At 40.4% G+C, this 19,701-nt stretch overlaps 1 protein-coding gene across 1 annotated transcript in view; it reads left to right on the top strand.

Moving 5' to 3' along the window:
• Positions 1-8,531: 8,531 nt before the first annotated feature.
• The window catches only part of EMB2411 (DNA replication helicase), a 72,545-nt gene continuing 61,375 nt past the window's right edge, over positions 8,532-19,701 (top strand). The window contains exons 1-10 of the mRNA XM_087700133.1: positions 8,532-8,827; positions 9,304-9,422; positions 9,508-9,726; positions 9,820-10,101; positions 10,204-10,266; positions 10,428-10,859; positions 10,958-10,996; positions 11,136-11,197; positions 11,465-11,597; positions 11,691-11,801. Coding sequence (XP_087556259.1) covers positions 8,626-8,827; positions 9,304-9,422; positions 9,508-9,726; positions 9,820-10,101; positions 10,204-10,266; positions 10,428-10,859; positions 10,958-10,996; positions 11,136-11,197; positions 11,465-11,597; positions 11,691-11,801 — 1,662 coding nt within the window. The 5' untranslated portion in view covers positions 8,532-8,625. The remainder of the gene's footprint in view (positions 8,828-9,303; positions 9,423-9,507; positions 9,727-9,819; positions 10,102-10,203; positions 10,267-10,427; positions 10,860-10,957; positions 10,997-11,135; positions 11,198-11,464; positions 11,598-11,690; positions 11,802-19,701) is intronic.

The following is a 19,701-nucleotide window of genomic DNA, read 5'->3' as shown; positions in this document are numbered from 1 at the left end:
AATTTTTTTGTGGATCATTGTTGTCCTATACATACTGATAGCAAAGGCTCTTCATCTATTGTTGATAACAATTAATCTAATATTTATGGACATGTTGTAGGATTTGTCATGTGTCTTTAGGCTTTATCATATCTCCTATTTTACAAGACATGGCAACTTGCAATGGATTTTGTAGCACTATCATCCTATACTTTGTAAAAACTTTTTAGTAAGTGAAATTTTAAATGGCCTTATGTAATTTGTATTGTTATGAATACATAATTCAAGTGCTTTTCTTTTATCATTTGGTTCATATTGGGTCACTTGTAATACTTAAACTATGTTATTATATCTACAATTGATTCATAATAAAGATAATTATTGATAAGTATACAATAAGGGAAAAAAGAAACCAGGGAGCTATTGGTTGCAAAGTTGTGGTTGGAGTCACATGTCTACAACAACTAGCAGCTTCTTAGTTTTCATTTGTCTATACAAGTTGCATTTAATAAGGTGTTATAGGTTATTTCACATGTAAAAAAGTGTAAAGAACCACATTTATAAGTCACAAGTAAACACAATTTTGGACGTGGGCCTCTTGATGCGCTTGTTGTCAAAACTGTAGATGTGTTCATTATCTTGCTGCTACGTTCACATAGTGTGAAAAACTCTAGAGTGCAGCTTTCCTATTAATCTAGAGAGCCAATGCCATTTTAGACATTAGTGTTAGTGTCTGTAGTGTGAATGATATTTTATATATTATCTCTTGTAAAAATCCATAAAACTGTAGACAACTTCTAAATTAGGATGACATGTAAAAGAAAGTAGGTAGCTTTTAGCCATTTTGAGAGGATTTTATGTAAAAAGAAAGATTGGCGAAATCAAGTGATCGCTATTTTTAGACAGTGAACAGCACTCCGAAGTGGGAGATGAAGAAGGAGCGATCTGACAGAATTTTGGCCAAGTGTGCTGGTTTTTAATCTCCCTTTGGAGCCAATGGAAGCATCAGATTGGCGATTTGAGCAACATAGAGGAAGGTATTATTTTATGCACGTTTTTGTCTATAAGAGATTTATCTTCTCATAATGCAAAAATCAACTGACATACTTCATCTCTGTGAGTATTGTTCTACATCTTCTATTTCTTTTTGTGAGTATTCTTCTACGTCTTCTATTTCTTTGAACGCCTTCTCTTTTGTCTACTCCTCTCCTCCTTGAATTCCCCTTCACCCTACTGTCTCTTACCCCCGTGGTAGACTTTCAACCCCAAGTGCTCTGACATCGTAAGTTTTATTTCTTAGTTAAGAAAATGCATTAATGAGGCTAGCTGTGGGCCTAATCCCTTGTAGTGAAAGTAAAATGATATTTTCAAAACCTCGTCCAAAGTTGAACATCATTAATACCCCATTTGTGACAAGTGAAAACAATACAATGTATAATGTATCCACGATAGATTCAATTCATGACTCATGAAAATAACAATGCTCCATAACAATGCTGCATAGATATAAACAATACAGCAAAACATATTATGCAAAACAAGAGTAAAGAAGAGAACCAACCCTGATTAATTGACAAGCTCCATGAAATAGAGTACCATCAATCATTAGCCCATGCAATAGGGTTCCCTGTCGCTAGTGGACTAGTTGGACTAGAACACTGAAGAGGAAGATAGGGGGTTGGTGGGTAGAGAAAGAGAATAAATAAAAGATTCATTCACAATTACGAGAAATGCTTTGCCATTAATAACTAGAGAGATAAGTAGATAGGTGAGAGAAGGGAAAATGATTAAGATCAATAACAAGTAATGGAATCAAGAGAGGTTGAGAAGGACCTCAATGTGTAGGATAGATGTTAAGCTGAGAGTTTCTACATAGGCGTTTGCATCTTGACAACATGCTTCTAATGGGAGATAGTCCTAGGAGTGAAAACTTCTGATGGGCCTATATGTAGGCCAAAAGGGTAGGTGAAGACTCTAATGTTAAGCAAGCAGCACATGCCAAGGTGTAGAGATCATGAATGGATGGGGAAATGGTTATTGAATTGTACGCTACACAAGTGAAAGACAAGGCTACTGACTTATAGTATATTGTCCAAGCCTTTTTCAGCTAATATACATAAGGTGAAAACAATACTATCAACTTCAAAGAGAGTGTACAAAGTGGAAATGGAACTTGCAATGGAGGCTCTATGACAAAGATATTACAATGTCTCTGTTTGTTGAGCTTTATTTATTTATAATAGAAAGGGCCCCAATTAACGAGGAGTTCTCAAAATGGTTATGCAGCACCTATTAAGTACACTATAACCTTGTCTATCACTGCTTTGTGGTAAGGGCTTTGGTGGGATCACATGCTAAAAGGAATTACATTTTATCATGCTTTGTTGGCTTTAGAGACAATTTGGTCCGTAGGCTCCCATGGTCAGCCACATTCAGTCTCATTGAAGTGCTTCTCTCTAAATGCCATATTTGGATTTCATTCCAAATCCCCACATTGTGTTTGAAGTAGAGATCAAAGTCATTGCTACAACACTTGGTAGGGTACCTTATGTGCCCCCTCTTTCATCTAATGCTAAGGGCGAGAGGAGGTTTGCATTTTCTAGGATAGAAGGATGGAGCCTCCAAAAGCACTTGAAATCCAAGATAAGCACGGTATCACCTTATTTTGTGAAGTCAAGTTTTCTAACTTCCTGGATTTTGTTGAGATGCCAAGCTCAACACGTGCAGACATTGATGATGGACCCCCCAAATAGATGGGTCCACATGTCTACACTTAGTACATTGATAGTCATTATGACTCTTACATGGCCATTGCCTTATCACTTATTATATTTGATTTGTTGCACCTACCTATAGTTGGCATAGTTATAGTTTCGATTGATTAGTATAGTCAATTATGTGTTGTTTGACTTAGTAGGCCACTTTCTTTTATGTTGTATCTTATCTACACTTTGTATACATTGTATTGTGTATGAAAGAAAAAGAAGAAACCAAAGAAAACAGTTTAGCCATCCACTCTCTTTTTGTGTTCTCGAGTGAGCTTCCTGTGTGTAGCGTGTGTGTTTGGCGTAGCAGCTCAAGCAAATCCCTCCACCATGTGATTTGTGACATGGTATCAAAGTGGCGCCACTAAGACAGGTTGATTTTTAAGGTTGAAGTGAAGGAGAAGAAGCAAGGATTTGAGCGACAAATCAACAAATAATAAGCTCTCCCATTCATCCACTCTTTCTCTTTGATAGTGTTTGTGGAGGCACTAGAAGTAGGGCATAGTAAAAATCTCATATTGTTGTTAGATTTGGTATGTGACCTTCAAATTTATATACTAACCTAAAGGGTGTTAATCTTGTAGCTACCTTGAAAGCCATTTGGAACGACCAAGTGCAAACTCAAGCTTTGTATTGCAAACTTTCCTATCTTCTTCCATAATCTTTTGCAATGTAGCATACTACACATATATGAAGAATGTGCAGTGCTTTTTGGTTCCAGGATAAGCAAGCCAAAAATTAAGCTCCTTTATTTGTCCTATAACGATAGTCTAGATTGCATATCAAAGCTTGGCTTTAATGAAATGAGGAAATGGAAAGTCATTAAACATCTAGGCTTTTCGATCAGTGTGGGTGTAACAATGGGGCAATGTTTTGAATGGTTCATGGAGAAGATGTCTACTAAGATTAGCAAATGGGTCTTACTGGTAAATTGGTTCTACTTAAGTCTTGCACCAGCTATTGTGTTTGCTACAATGTTTCCCTTCAGTGAACAACAATGGAACAAAGTTGAAAAGATGTTCAGAAGGTGCTTATGGAGTCATGGAGAAGCCAAGTCTTGGGCTACTATTGCATGGGATCAAGTTACTTCTCCAGTGAGTGAAGGGGGCCCAAAGCTTGAATCCTTATGTGAGAGAGCAACGAGGCTGGAGACATATTAGATGTATATATTCCTTAATGTATTTATGATGTACTTGGGCGTCCTAGATACTATGACACTTATATCTTGAGCTTTGTTAGTTTACTTTACATTGGATTCACTTCTAGTGGGAGACATTTGTATTTACATTACAAAGCTTGGCTCATTAGAGACAGTGGGAGTCTCTTGTCTATGTATATGCTTGATTTATGCATATACTATTATTGTAGATACAGACTCTTGTGGACCGATTTGCTTTCGAGCACTTGGATACCTTATACTTGTCATTGTTTATGGGTTGTTTATGGTGGTGGATACATACTTGATATGCATTGCTTGTATGCATCTATGTATCTGACACCTTGTATTGACAATTCTTGATACTTGGTTGCTATATTGCTAGTTACATTTTATATATCTCAATTTCTACCCAGATATTCCCAGCAATGGGAGCTTTGAATAACTGCCTTCCAATCACAGAGAATCCAGAGAAAGGGAGGCTGTGAGTATTCCCATAGATCCAAGCAACAAACAATACTTAAACACTCTCCTCTCTCACACAAAGCCATGAACCTCTGCACACAAAAAATAGTGCCATGAATTCATCCTCACTCCCTCTCTCCCACAAGATTAGACATGAAGCACTAGAGAGGGGAGGAGAGTTGCGCAGAATGAGAGAGAGAGAGAAAGAATTGTGAGATTAGAAGATAAAGGAGAGAGGTAGTTAAAACCACCTTTTCCAACCTCCTCTCCCACGACCTTTCAAACCTCTTTTTTTAAAAATTCATTTTATGGAAGCACAAAATACAAAATTATTCTTAGTTTCATAGCCTTTATAGTTTGTTAGGCCAAGTACAAATGAGATTTACATGTCTAAAAGACCATGTAGTCTGCACTACATTTGACAATACGTAGCATTGATTTTTGACAAAATTTGCACTAAAATAAGGGTTCATCATTTCTCCCACACTGGAAAGGTGAGCTCCTGTGAACCAAGATTGGTGAAGACCCGCAACTCTTCATCACTTTGCTTCATCAAAAGGCTTCTTTGACCTTGAGACACTCCCACACTTATTCTTCAAGCTCCATGTTACATAGAACACAAGAAGGATCTCCCATCCGCCTTTGATCCACAAAAAGAACAACCCCCACAACATGGTAAAAATGACTTTGCCACCTTGAAGCTTTGTGCAAGAAAGGCCCCATAAAAAGATTTTGCAGTGCAACACACCCTCACTTAAGATTTGGTTGATGAAGATCTCCTCCCATGGCCTTGTGAATCTTAGATATGAGTTTGATTTCAGCTTAGGATTAACTATTATCATGATTACTTTGTGGGATAGAGAAGAGGCTAAGAATTGTGTGAATTGAATTCTAATTTTAGGTTTTTTTTTTTTGAACCAAGATTGAGAAAATATATTTGTCGAGATTGTTGTGAATCCATTGTTTTGGCTATAGCGCGAGCATTTGACGATTGATGTGGGAATGGAGAAAGCCAATGGATGCACTCTAAATGTGGCATATTACATCTTCTGCAGTCGATTGTAGGCCGCCCTAAAATATATGCAGCGATCATGTGCTGTGCCCAGATCTTGCTGTCTGCCATAGCAGGAACCTTCATACACTAGAAATACCTTCTTTTCATCTTTCTGTTCATTGCTCATCTTTTGATGCTTTTCTTTGTGCTGTCTTTTTGTCAACGATCTCTTGAGGCTATTCGGACATGGTTCTAATGAGAAAGCCACCCGCAATTACTTTCTTTCAAGGCATCTTGTTGTTCGTTTTGTGATTACTACACCGCCCTGATCGTATATTATCATGTCTTTGCTTCCATCGAGTAGGAAATCCATGCTAAGCCGCCCATGCTTAAGCGCATAGGATATGCAGTTTTCAGATTTTGAAAGCTTTGTTCTTCTCTATTTGCTATTGAATATCCATGGATCACCTCCCTCCCGGCAGACACACCAAATGAATAACTGCCTTCCAATCACAGAGAATCCCAAGAAAGGGAGGCTATGAGTACTCCCACAGATCCAAGCAACAAACAATACTTAAACACTCTCCTCTCTCACACAAGATTAGACATGAAGCACTAGAGAGGGGAGAAGAGTTGCACAGAATGAGAGAGAGAGAGAAAGAATTGTGAGATTAGAAGATAAAGGAGAGAGGTAGTTAAAACCACCTTTTCCAACCTCCTCTCCCACGACCTTTCAAACCTCTTTTTTAAAAAATTCATTTTATGGAAGCACAAAATACAAAATTATTCTTAGTTTCATAGCCTTTATAGTTTGTTAGGCCAAGTACAAATGAGATTTACATGTCTAAAAGACCATGTAGTTTGCACTACATTTGACAATATGTAGCATTGATTTTTGACAAATTTTGCACTAAAATAAGGGTTCATCAAGCTTACTCCTTTAGTCATTTTCTTATAGATGTATGGTCATTTATTGTAGTTTTATGGGTTGCAATGCCGAAAGTTGTTTATGAGTAGTTTCTTTGAGAGCAAATGCTTTTCTGGGCACTATAGTGCCTACTATTTTTGGATAACTATATACTCTTCAGTTTCCCACCTCTTGCCCTCTCTTTTGGCTCAATTTTGGGGCTGTTTTTGCTATGATCACAATAGTCCATACTCTTTTACTTTGCAATCCTTTGTAGACATGATGCCGGTAAGTACCTCTAGTCCATCAAATGATAGTGCTATTTTCTCACTATTTTCAGCATCAAGAAGTTGGATATGATAGCAACTTCTAATGTTTGAAGATGTCGATATGGTAGGCATTAGCGTAGAAGAAGTAGGTTAGGCCATTGAAAGACAAGGGCATAAAGCCATATCATTGGGATAGGGATGGATAGGATTAACTTGATGAGTTATATAAGTCTACTATCATACACTCTTTGTCTAAACAAGTGTGCTTGGATGAAGCTCATGGATCTTTACATGAAGTAGGGTACCCTTGTCTACTAATTTGAATGAGTTTTACTCTATTTTTAGCCAGCTTATCTCGCAAGGCATTTAGTTTGAGAATAACATAAAGTCCTTAATTTTACTTGTGATACTATTAGAGTCATGGAATACATTTCATACTACTATGAGTACTAATCCTCTTGAAGATGGTTTTAAATGCAATGATGTAGATAGTGCTTTAGTTATAGAAGAAGTAAATAGGAAGAATATTGATGCATCCTGTATTTCTCATGCACTTATGGCTAGAGGTGGAAATGGTGGAAATGGAAATAATAACCATGGTACAGACTCACAACCCAACAAGGGCAAGTCTCAATCTCATGGGCAATCACGTAGTAAATCCCATGATTGTAAGTCCTCTTTGACATGCATCATTGTGGGCATCAGGTTACATCAGGCTGTAATGCCATAAAATGCGTAATGAGAGATGCTTAAATATTATATAATATATAATTTTAATATATATAATATTACAAATAACAATCACGACATTAATGATTTGTGTTATCATATTAATAATATAATATATCATAGACACATTATATCAATATTACGTTATTATATGTGTATTATATGATATCATAGTATTAGAATGTATAATATAATACATATTAGATAGGATATTATTTAAAATGTATTATATTATATTAATGATATGTTTTATTCATTTTTAGTATATTATGTAGTATATGATATTATATCCCAATGTAGTAGTAGCCATACTCACCTTGAGACATTGAGATATTATAGTATGTAGTATATGTTATTATATTATTAGCAAATTGTATCATATGAAATCTTTATTTATTAATGGATTATTATATTAACCTTATTATATATTGATATTTCTAATAGTAATATCAAGATATTTAAATACTATATAATATGCCACATATTATTCCATATAATATCATAAAGTGATGATCATGACATGAATGACTTGTGTTATTATATTAATAATGTAATATATCATATGCATATTATATTATTATATATGCATCATGAAATATTACTTATTATAAAAAAACATTTTACTTTATATTAATGTTTTATCAGAGAGAGAGAGAGAGAGAGAGAGAGAGAGAGAGAGAGAGAGAGAGAGAGAGAGAGAGAGAGAGTGTGTGTGTGTGCGCGTGCCCGCGTGTGTGTGGAACGCTCTTATTGCATAAAGTATACCTTGAATTGTGAAGTGCTGTAACCATTACTAAAACTAGTATGGAGCAATAGCCATTCTCTAACTTCTTGCCAATGAACAAGGATCTAGTAGGAACCCTCTAAGCGAATAGCCTATCTTTCAAGGGGATTTGCCGCAACCAAAATGCTTCGAATATGCACATCCAATAGGTGTTCTTCCGAATTACCTCCTTTAAGAACTTTGATTGCTTTGGAATGCTCGCCATAAGAGTCTTGCCACATGTTTAGTGAGTACTTGCCTTTGAAAGTGAAGGTGACAATAAATTTTGTAAGTAGGAGAGGAGACGGGCATGCCATAAAATGGAAACTTGACTTATTCGACATGTGAAACATCAGGCAAGTCTACACGTGGCTGCACGCTAAGATGACTTAACCTTTTTTCCGTTAAGCTTAATGACATTTGTAAGGGGCCACTGTGGGGGCCCTGGGGCAACCCGGCGGCGCGGGCGGGTGGGGCGGGGGCTAGTCGAATGCGAAAACTGGCGGGAAGGGCTATGGGTGTGGTCGAGGTGATGGGAAAGGACAATCTGCTTTCCCACCAGCGACACGAACACTGACACCAGGCAAGGAAGCCTTCCATGGCTCCTCAGAGGAGAGCAGGCGGCGGCGGCGGCCGCGGAGGAGGAGGACCTTCCCACAAGCGCCATCAGGCCGCCGTGTCCCCGACTCAATCCACTCAAACAGGCATCCAGCGCTTCTTTGGCAACACCCGGACGCTTCCCACGCCTGCTCGCGCACCCCGCCCCTTGCCGGGGGCCCTTACCCCCCCTAAAGCACATGGTACAGGTCCACGGTTCCTTGTTTCACAGGAATCATCATATTTTTTTGGAAAACAAGTGTGGCTAATTACACCGTTCGGAAGAATTTTAGAAAAAAGTACTGTGCTCAACCGTCTAGCTGGAGCTGTCTGCAAATCAGAAATCGCCCATATATACAACCCTCTCAAGGCAGTTGGGAGGGATGGGGCATAGAAGCCACGGAGGGGGAATGCGGTGCCACGTGCGGCAGCTCGTCCCACAGGAATCATCATAGAAGCTTGTACCTCCATTTTGCTCCATGTGAATGGCATTCCCATCTCATCTGCGTGCGTGCGCATGCTTGCATATGCTTGTATTTTCTGCACCAATTGGGAGTCACGTATGACCTACTCATGTTTGTGGAGTCAGAGGAGTTTTTAAAACCCGATGTACATACATTCTTGATTTGCGCAAAATCTTATAGCATCCGTATTTACAGCTTTCTTTGCCATGTACCAGATGTGGGTGCTTGTGAGACCCCTCCCGAAGGCCTTGAAGAAAAGTTCAAGAGTGAAGAGACAAGGCTGTCTACTGATGTCCAACGGCATGATAAACGGTTGCGGATCTCTCCCAGCACGGTATCTTCCTACTGACAATTGTCGATGGACTCTGCTGACGATTATCACAAGGCATGCCCAACAAGGTTTTAGACTTTGCTTGCAGCTCATACAGCAGAGCCAGGACGATGGAGGTGATCAGGTTGTGTGGAGGATGTCACCCACTGCAGAACGCCTACAAAGTGAAACCACCATTCGCTCAAAACTTGCTGCATCGTCAATGCCAAGTAGCAAAAACAATGTAGAGCTGCCAAATGTACGTGATATTTTAGACCGAGCATCCAATAGCTTTTCTGCTACACCTAGTAGCCGACATCAAACCAAGGTTAGCAAGTGGACAAGATTCTTGAAGATACTTGTGTATGCAAGATCCAAGTGGTGAGCCTGATAACTCAATCATTTTTGTTACAACGAACAGAGATCTCCAGGGTTGGCAGGAAAGCTTGAGCAATGGTTGTCTATGGCTGAAGCTCCTCAAAATAAGCAAAAAGGTACTTCTGGAGCCGACACTGTAGGTGTGAAAAAGGTAAACCAAAACAAGGCATTACAGCCAACAGAAGTCTGTAGCCATGGTCAGCATCTTTCTGCTGAAGACAAAGAAAATGACGAGGCTGTTTGCTTTGGTCTTGAGAAACCTGATTGGTTGCCTATAGTTTCTCAAAGTCAACAGCCAACTCTGTCATCTGGTCGCCGTAACTCGGTATAAAAACTCTCCAGTACAGTCTTGCTTCACATCATTTTATTTGTCTTGCTGAACATCATTTTATTTTATATTGAGCTAGAATATGCCTTGAAACCGCAGATCCTCAAGTCTCAGAGGAAGAAGGGGGTTACAAAGCAAAAAGGCTCTGGTCAGAGACGGAAGGTACCAATAATGGATAAACTCTGCAAGTCACTTCTTTTCTTGTATTTTACTTCATGATCTTGTCAATGTCAGGGGTTATCATTGGGAAGAATGGTAGAGCCATTTGGAGTGCAATTTACAAAGCTATTATAGAATATGTGATCATTGTTATCATCTCGCAGGCATTGCTTGAGTTGTTGGATCAAGTAGAGAATGTAATATGCATATCTGAAGGTTCCAGTAGCCTTGCGAGCTGCAGTCTCATACAGACCAGCTGTGAAGTTGTTGAAGTAAACCAGCCCTCATCTGAAGCTCCATCAAAAGAAAGAGATATGGCCAAGTCAAAGATATCTGTTGGAGTTAAGGCCAATGAAGCAACCAACAGTGCCAAGGGAACCAGCTGCAGAAAAAGGACACTTGCAAAAAATTCCAAATTGCTGACAGATTTCGATGTTCTGGAAGCAGACTGCAGTAATAAACCACAATATGTGGAACTGCCTATGATTAATGCAGAGACCACAGCTCGGTTACTTGACAATGACCACATTTCACCTACAGAATGTCCAGCAGCTGTTCCTGACGCACTTGCAAGCATTCATTTCCTTGTCTTGGAGGTAAGGATGCGGTTCATGTTGCTTTCTTTTCTCTGTCAAATTTTGTATATAAATTGGCTCTCCTGATTAAACGCAGAGTTCTTACTTTTTGTGCATAGGTTGCTGATGAGTGCCAAAAAGACAAATTCCCAAGAAAGGTGAAGTTTCCAATCCTTTCAGATCTATATCACATGCATTGGCCAATTCCCTATATTACTTTTTTTAAGTATGTGTATTTTCCTTCTTTTCTGAGATTTTTAAAGGGGCCCTAACTTAATGTACCTTGTCACGTTGAAGGTTTTGCGGTTACTGAACGAGCATAGTGGGGTTGAGCGGATACTGTACCTTCTCGATGAATGGTAAGGAGTGTTGAGTGGCCTCACATGGTGCTATGTCATTGCTAGTATAGTTTTCAAGGTTGTTTGGTATTTCAATGAATGGTAAGGAGGGTTGAGTGGTCTCATGTGGTGTTATGTCATTACTAGTATAGTTTTCAAAGTTGCTTGGTGTTCCAATCACATGCACATGGAATCATGAAAATCACTCAGATAAAGCAGTGAGTAGTACTGTAGACAGAGCAATCATGTCAGACAGACAGTGAATGAAAGGCAGTGCTGATTTTGCAGGTTTTTCACAGTGGTCCGGCCTGGTGATACTGTCAATGTAGTTGGGGAGTTCAATGTGGATGGAAAATGCACAATTGACCGGAATAACAATCTACTCATTGTTCATCCAGATATCTTAATATCAGGATCAAAAGTACGTGTGCGTGTGTGCGTGCGTGCGTGTGTGTGTGCGTGTGTGTGTGTAAAACCTCATTAAGGCTGCATATTTGTTATGCTGTTAACACAGGTTGGATCCAGCTTCAGCTGTCCAAGGAGGGCAGTTTTGGATGAACGCATACGCTCATGCTCAGTGGCATTTGCTGCTTTGTTAGGAACAATGATGCATGAGCTATTTCAGGTTTGGATCATTCACATGGGATTGTTTACTAATCACTCGTTTTCAACCTCATAGTTTGTAGCCTTGAAAGTCAGAACTTTATCTGTTCAAATCTTATCAATGAGTTTTTTCTCTTAATTACTGTAAGATATGTGCCTAGAGACCAGGATAGATCAAACTTGAGCTTAGGCCCATTGTCATAACTTAATGTAAGCGATATTGCTATGCATCCTGTGATTAGTCTGACTTCTTTTCTTGTTTTGATTTTCCTTTCTGAAACCCATGTATAAAACCTCCTCATGAATGGACGTCTATGGTGGTAACACATGTATACCAATGTATCATCTTCATCATCTGCAGACTCTGTGGAGAGAGGAGCCAGTGCCAGTGCCAGTGCCCACGCAACCAGTGACTCACTGTTGTATGCGACTGTCTCGTGTTCAGATATATGGATTCCATTTCCCGTGCATACATCTGAGTTCTCATCTGTATCGTGTTCTTTTCTTTTCTTTTCTCTTTTTATCTTGTGTTTCAGCAGTTTATTTCAGCACATGTTTATGCTTCCACCGCTGCTCCACTTCTGACATGGTATCAGATTTCAGGATCTGTGCTTCTGCTGTGTTTTCTTGCTGATTTCAGGACTGTTTTGTACCCCTGTTGATCAGACGACTGCTGTCGCAGCCAGGCGACCTGTTTTTAGCCTGCGTTTTTTGCAGTTTGTCATCGCCTGCTGCCTACGCACCCTCTACTGCCTGCGTTTTTCATCTGCAGCTGTTGGCAACAGTTTTCAACCTGTTTTTCTCCAGTTTACAGCTTGCGTTTTGCTGATCAGCATCTCTTGTGGCTGGATGACTGTTAATTCAGGCCGTTTTTGCTGTTTTTGGCAGTTTCTGACTGATTTTTTGACTTTCTGTTGTAGATTTTGTCTTCTATTGATCAAATTTTGGGTTATATTGCATGTGAACTCTCATTTTTTGCAGTCTGTGCTTGTGTTTTGGCTGTGTTTCCTCTCTAAATTCCATCTCTTCTCTACTTCTCTTCTTATCCTCTCCATATGGCTCCTTCGTGCACTTCCACTGATGATAAGTTACATGGACCTGACTATCTCACGTGGAGTGCTGTCATGAAAGCTTGGTTTGTGCAGAAGCGGTTATGGTAGATCGTCTGTGGAGCTATTGCTCGACCTCTTCGTCCTTTTCCTCTTCTTGAAGACTTTGATGAGAACAACCATGAGGAAGCGGTGCTCACATGGGACTCGGACGATGCCCGTGCTTACTCGGCGTTGCTTCGGTGTATTTCTAAAGCGGTCTTACCGGCGGTTACCTCCTGTAGGACATCTTCTGAAGTTTGGCAGAAGTTGCAGCAGATGTACGAGGCACCTTCCACCATGCGGACAGTCACACTTTATGGCCAGCTCCAGCAAATGAAATTTGAGCCGAAAGATACTATTCAGTCTTTTCTTCTTCGTGTTATGCAGGTACAGGATCAACTTCAGCACATGCAATCTACTCTTTCCGAGGCTCATCTCGTCGGGACGGTCCTCTACAAGCTCCCCCTGGAGTTTGATGGAGTGGCCAATGCTTTGCGGGTGCAGGCATCATCGACTCCTGTCAGTTTTACACATATGATCTCAATGCTTCTTGAGCATGAGACATCCTTGAGATTACAGGGGCGGCTTTCGGTACATTATGGAGGCGAAGCTTATGTAGCTTTAGAGAGGGGTGATGGGAAGAAGAAGTTGAAGGCCCAGTGTTACCACTGTGGCAAGAATGGACATTTGCGGAAGCACTGCAAGAAGTTAACGGTTTCCAGGAAGAAGGAGCAGAAGACGAAGCGGGATGTTGACTCTACCGATGAGTCCTCTCCTTCATCAGAATCCGACTCAGATCCTCCGACCAAGGTGAAGTCCAAGGCGCGGAAGGGATCCTCTACTTCGGATCGTAGGAAGGGCTTGGTGGCCCCTTCCTCGGCTGCTTTCTAGTAGTGGTGATGAGGTTATCCCTCACGACTCTCTTGTGCCAAAGAGGAAGTGTGAGCGGGTGTTCAGATGGGGCAGCCGCGCCTCATCTATACTTTTATACAGGTGCACAGGTTCCAGAGAGGGACGTCCCTGACGCATCGACTTCAGTCTGGCGGAATCTAATCCTGGAGCTGGGATTGACATCCAGGTTTATGATGAGCTGGTTATCTGACAGAGAGCGGGAGGCTTTCATCTGGAGCTCACATGAGGGGACCCTTTGGCGGTCTGGCCAACGGTCGGGAATCCATGGTCACCTATGTTCAGGGGCATTTTTGACAGGATGGTCTTGTATGCTACTGCGAGACATTGATGATGGACACAGAGACATGCTATGATCTTCTCTATTTTCAGGTGTTTGGTACAATCGACATCGACATCACGTTCTCTTCGAGGCACCTTGGTAGTGGCTTGATCACCCACTGCTTGGGTATCCATGGTTCTACTTGGTGGTTCTATGTTGTATAGTTTTTGATTCCTTTTCATTGTACTATTGTATTGTATCAGCTCACTCATGATTTGAGAGAGGGTGTTAGCAGAGTATTTGTCAGCTCATGTGTGAGTCTGAGCTTGATTTGAGGTGGGCATTTTTTTTTGGTATTTTAGGTTTTTTTTTGGTATGGCATTTTATGCCAGTGGAGCATTTTTATGCACCAGTCGGCCAGCATTAATGCTGTTTGACCAGCATTATTGCTCCCTACTTTTTTAGCCTATTTATACTCAGTGCTCCTTCTCAGTCAGTATCATCATCTTCACCATCTGCAGACTCTGTGGAGAGAGGAGCCAGTGCCAGTGCCAGTGCCCATGCAGCGAGTGACTCACTGTTGTATGCGACTGTCTCGTGTTCAGATATATGGATTTCATTTCCTGTGCATACATCTGAGTTCTCATCTATATCGTGTTCTTTTCTTTTCTTTTCTCTTTTTGTCTTGTGTTTCAGCAGTTTATTTTAGCACATGTTTATGCTTACACTGCTGCTCCACTTCTGACAGTAAGACATTAAAATTAGTTGATGATATGCTCGTAAAAAATTTATACAAGGGGCATGTAAGGGTTTCTTGCTTAAATAGCATGTCTCTTTAAATAGAACCTTTTTACTTGAGATTTTGTTTTGAGAAAGTCTTTCATTCGATACTACTTATGGAGGCTCTTAAAGTTGTATGAGAGCCTTTCTAGAAAGCAAAAGATTCTAGAATTGATCAGTAACTTTTCTTTTTTGTCAAGCTTGTTAAATTTATTTATTTAAAAATATAGTGCACAAGCTTAGAGAATAAAGCGTCTAGAGGGAGATGAGTGTTACAACACTTGTTGCTTGGGCTCCAAGTATCCCTATACTTGTCCAACTTTTGAACATGTCCCTTGTTTCATTAGTATCATTTTTCTCTAAAGCTTGAAGTTCTCTTTTTCATAAATACAAGTTTTTGCTTTTTTTCTTACTTTGCTCATATCACTTAAACTACCAATAGTATCTTGAAGAAGTTTCTATAGAATAAATAAGTCAATATAGCCTTTTTTTTGCTTTTGGTTTGTTTCTTGATAGTAGACATGGAATTTGACTTGATCACTACACCATGGCCTATTATCTCACAACTTCTTAGTTCTCTTTGTGTAAGGTGGGACCTCGTGGCCATGTTCAATGCATTTCATACTCGGATGGCTCTTTGCAATACATATGGTTGATTCTTATTACTATTCACTATGATATCTTAGTTGGGATGTAAGTATAATGTGTGTGTGGAAAGGGTGTATCCTCATCAAGGTTACTATAGGATATTGATTTGGATGTTATGAGAGAAAATGTACAAGGCTTCCTCAACCAATTGTGCAATTATTCTCTATGGATAGCTTCAGTAGAGGAAGTTTGAACCTAAGGATACTATCTAGTTGTTCTTGCTTTGTGTTACACAGGTAGAAGATTAGCTTCATCACATGCGAATTGTCCTTCTAGAGGCTTATCTTGTAGGGATTGTACTCTACAGTAGCCAATGCTTTGTAGACCTAGATATCATTGATGGCAGTGAGCTTTACACATATCCTTGATGCTGCATGTGCGTGAGGCATCTTTGTTGTTACAAGAGAGGCTTTCATCTCAATATGGTGGCTCCAAAGAGACATTTGCCACTTTAGAGAGGAATAACAAGAAGTCGTCGTCGAAGGCCAAGTAAAGATTGTTGTAAGAAGAGACATTTATGCAAGGATTGCAAAGAGCTAGCAGCTTTGAGGAAGAAGAAAAGGATAAGTAGGATACGTACTCCTCTTTGAGGTATCCATCTTCTTCGACTCCGACTCGAATTCTCCAACCATACCAAAGCATGGACAAGGTCTCTTACTCAAATCTAGGAAGGGCTTGGTAGCCTCTCCTTTTGTTGCTTTTTAGTACATGTGATGCAATCATCCCTCACGACTCTTTCGTGCAAGAGGAGCGGGAGTGTGTGAAGGTGGTGAGGTGGGGTTGTTGAGCCTCATCTATATAGGTATACAAGTGCATAAGTTTCAGAGAGGGACTTCCCTAATGCATCGACAGTTTTTGAAATCCTAGAGTTGGGATTGACTTCCAAGTTCATGATGGGTTACTACACAAAGAGCCAAATTGGCTTCTAGTTCGAGCTCACATGAGGGGAAAGTTTGGTGGTCTTGGCGAAAGCTGGGGAATCAATGTTCATGTATGCATAGAGGTCTTTTTGATAGGATGATCATGTATGCAACTGTGAGGCATTGCTTACAAACACAATGAGTTGTTATCGTTTTTCTCTATTTTTGGGAGCTAGTATGATTGACATTAATGTTAGGTTCTCTTCGAGGCACCTTGGTGGTGGCTTGATCACCCACATTGCTTAGGTATCCATGGTTCATTTATGATGAATCATTATTATTGTATCATTGTATTGTATTAGATTATCCATGAGTGAGTTTGGGATGTGATTCAACGGATCAGGCATTTTAGTTGTTTTAAAGCAATTTTTGGTGGTCATTATTATACAAGTTATGGCATTTATTGTTGGTTGACTTTATGCATTTATTGCATTATCTTTTACCTATTTATTTGGCTCTCGACAATTTGGTTATTCATCACTTGCAAATTCTAGTATATGTTTTTTTAGAGAGAGGGAGTTGGTTCCAATGCCCATGTAGCCAATGCCTTACTATTGTACGTGATTGTTTGGTGTTTGGTGTTGGGGATAAAGACACTTGTGCTTAGCCGCTCGTGTAATATTACATTGATAGTATTTGCACACCTATACATTACAGGTGGTGGATGCTTATCACTATTCCTTCATCCTTTATTTTTTTCTAGTGATATTTGAATAAAGGGAAGGCCGATCACCATTGTGACTGTTGAAGTTTTCACATCTTCTCTTTTTCTCTCTCTCTCTCTTTTTCGTAGTGAATGTTATATTTATAAAGTACTAAATAACAAAAGAGTTACAAAATCATGGCAAAGAGGTAGAGGAAATTGCCATATGCCAGGGAAGTAAGTCCTGAGGGAGTAAGTTAGAGTGCCGAATGAGATCTATTTGCCAATGCAAGAGCATGGCAAAGAGGTAGAGGAAATTGCCATATGCCAGGGAAGTAAGTCCTCCCGAGGGAGTAAGTCAGAGTGTCGAATGAGATCTATCTGCCAATGCAAGAGACCTTTAAGCCTCGCAATATGTCCCTGAACATTAGAGGCTGAATAAAAAAGAAAAGCATTCCGAATGGTCCAATTGTGCCAGCAGCCCCAGTATCTAAGAAAGTGAAACAAGATCTTCATATGCGACTGTGCCGGTGTGGGGTATTTGGGCCGTACAAAAACCCAATCAAAAGGGCTTAGTGAGAAATCAACCATTGCTCGCCAAACCGCTAACAAGAGTGACTAGATTTTCTTAGCGAGAGGGCAAGAAATAAATCGATGATGGGTCGATTCCACACTGGTGGTGCAAAAGAAACAATTGCCGTTGGAGATTCGACGCTTGGAAAGGGCTGAAGCAAGAGGAAGACCACCAATCATCACCCTCTAAAGAGAGACCTTGCATTTGAAAGGTGTCTTGTTCAACCAGCCCTCCATCACAGTTTCCTTCCACCATGACTGAGATTTACGCAATCCCCATACAATGTCAGCTTTATTAACCAGCCATTGATGATCTTTAATCAGAAGATGATACACCTGGTTAGCTGAGGCCTTTTCCAAATTTAGCCGACCTGCAAGGTTCCAGTCCTGCCAGGGACGATCCAAAGCAAGGGCAGGAAAGGGTTGTCTGCTCTGGAGCACCAGCAAAAGCTGTTCCCATAAATCACGGTATCCAAGAGGGATCCTAAAAAGCCTTATGGCTGTACGAAACGATATCAACACATTGTGATTGGTAAGGGTGGCATCTGTAACTGAAGTCAAGCCGAAACGTGCCATGCAGTTAAATTTTGGTCTGAGCTCATGTTTGCCTTCCCAAGAAAGTAATCGTGAGGTTGCCAACAATTCCAGTTGAAAAGAGTTAGTATCTAAGCGGTCCTTCGCTGGATGCCACCGAGCCTTCTGGAGAACCAATTTCCAGGAGCATACCAAATGAGCAAGCAAGGATGAAGAAGGACCAGAAAACCGAGAGTTTGCATTAAGAACATGCCACTAGGAGCTTCGAATTTGGGTATTTCCATGTAGAAGCCTGTGATTCTCAAGAAAATAATGGGCTATAAAGACCCACGGGTGACGATCCAAGCATATGGTACGAAAAAGAGATCAATGAAGTGTGAGCATATGAGTTTTGGCATCCAAAATAGCCCCACCACCCATGCGTTTGGGGGTACATGCATGCGACCAAGAAATCCATGAAATGCCTGCATGCAAGGAGTCCTTCCATAACATGAAACGAATATACTGAGTAAGAGCATTCAATGTAGCAGTAGTCCAAGGCAACAATGACAAGAAATATGTGAGCATTGGCAATATAATTGTTTGAGCCACTTTGAGGCGAACATGGAAGGGCCAAGCCTGCGACTTCCAATACAGAAACTTAGCTGTCAGGTTCTGTGAAATCCACTCTAGTAGTTGCTTTGGCCGAACATCAACACCCAAAGGGTACCCAAGATGCCTGACAGTGGAACCACGGGGAACAACCATTCCCTGCCAGTTCAATGATTGTAAATTTGACTCCGTGCAATTGAGAATGGCTGATTTCAAAGCATTGATATGAAGACCAGAAGCATGACCAAAGAGAGACCAAACATCTAATGCTTTGCGAAGATTATCCTTGTCCGCGTGCAAAATCATAAAGCTGTCATCAGCCAAGGATTGACTAATGAAGTGCTATCCAAAAGAAAGAGACAATCCAGCCAACTGAGTAGAAGCTGCCAAATGAGATAACATCGAAAGAATCGGATGAGTCGCAAGGGCAAAGAAGAGAGGACTCAAAGGGCAACCCTGTCTCACAGAGCGTGCAAGGACAAATGGCTCGGTAACACCACCATTTAGCATAACTTGCGAAGAAGCCGCAGCACTAATGGTGTAGGTCAAACGAGACATCTGAGTACCAAAGCCCATAGTAGACATAAGTTTTGCAATGAAAGATCAGTCTAAATAATCAAAAGCCTTTTTCAGGTCCAATTGAATCAATACCACCTCCTGATTAGAGTGCCTTGCATAGTCAATAGCCATTTGCACATTTAAGATATTATGCAGAATGTTTTTGCCCTTAATGAAACCATATTGAAGAGGATGCACAATGGCAGGAAGATGCTTATGGAGCCGATTCGCCATCACTTTGGAAAAGATTTTATACATCGAACCCATCAAAGAAATTGGTCGCCAATGTTTCAACATTGACGGTGAAGGAACTTTTGAAAGCAGTTTGATAAGACCTTCTTTCCATGAGGAAGGCATGAACCCCGTTTCCCAAACCTGCTGAAACATAGCTGTCAATGGTTTCACTAGTTGGG

The sequence above is a fragment of the Lygodium microphyllum genome, chromosome 19 (assembly GCF_053477565.2).
Source record: "Lygodium microphyllum isolate KBCC chromosome 19, Lygodium_microphyllum_v1.1.10, whole genome shotgun sequence".
NCBI classification, from domain to species: domain Eukaryota; kingdom Viridiplantae; phylum Streptophyta; class Polypodiopsida; order Schizaeales; family Lygodiaceae; genus Lygodium; species Lygodium microphyllum.
Note: the sequence above shows the minus strand (reverse complement) of the source record. Positions and strands in the feature narration are given on the sequence as shown.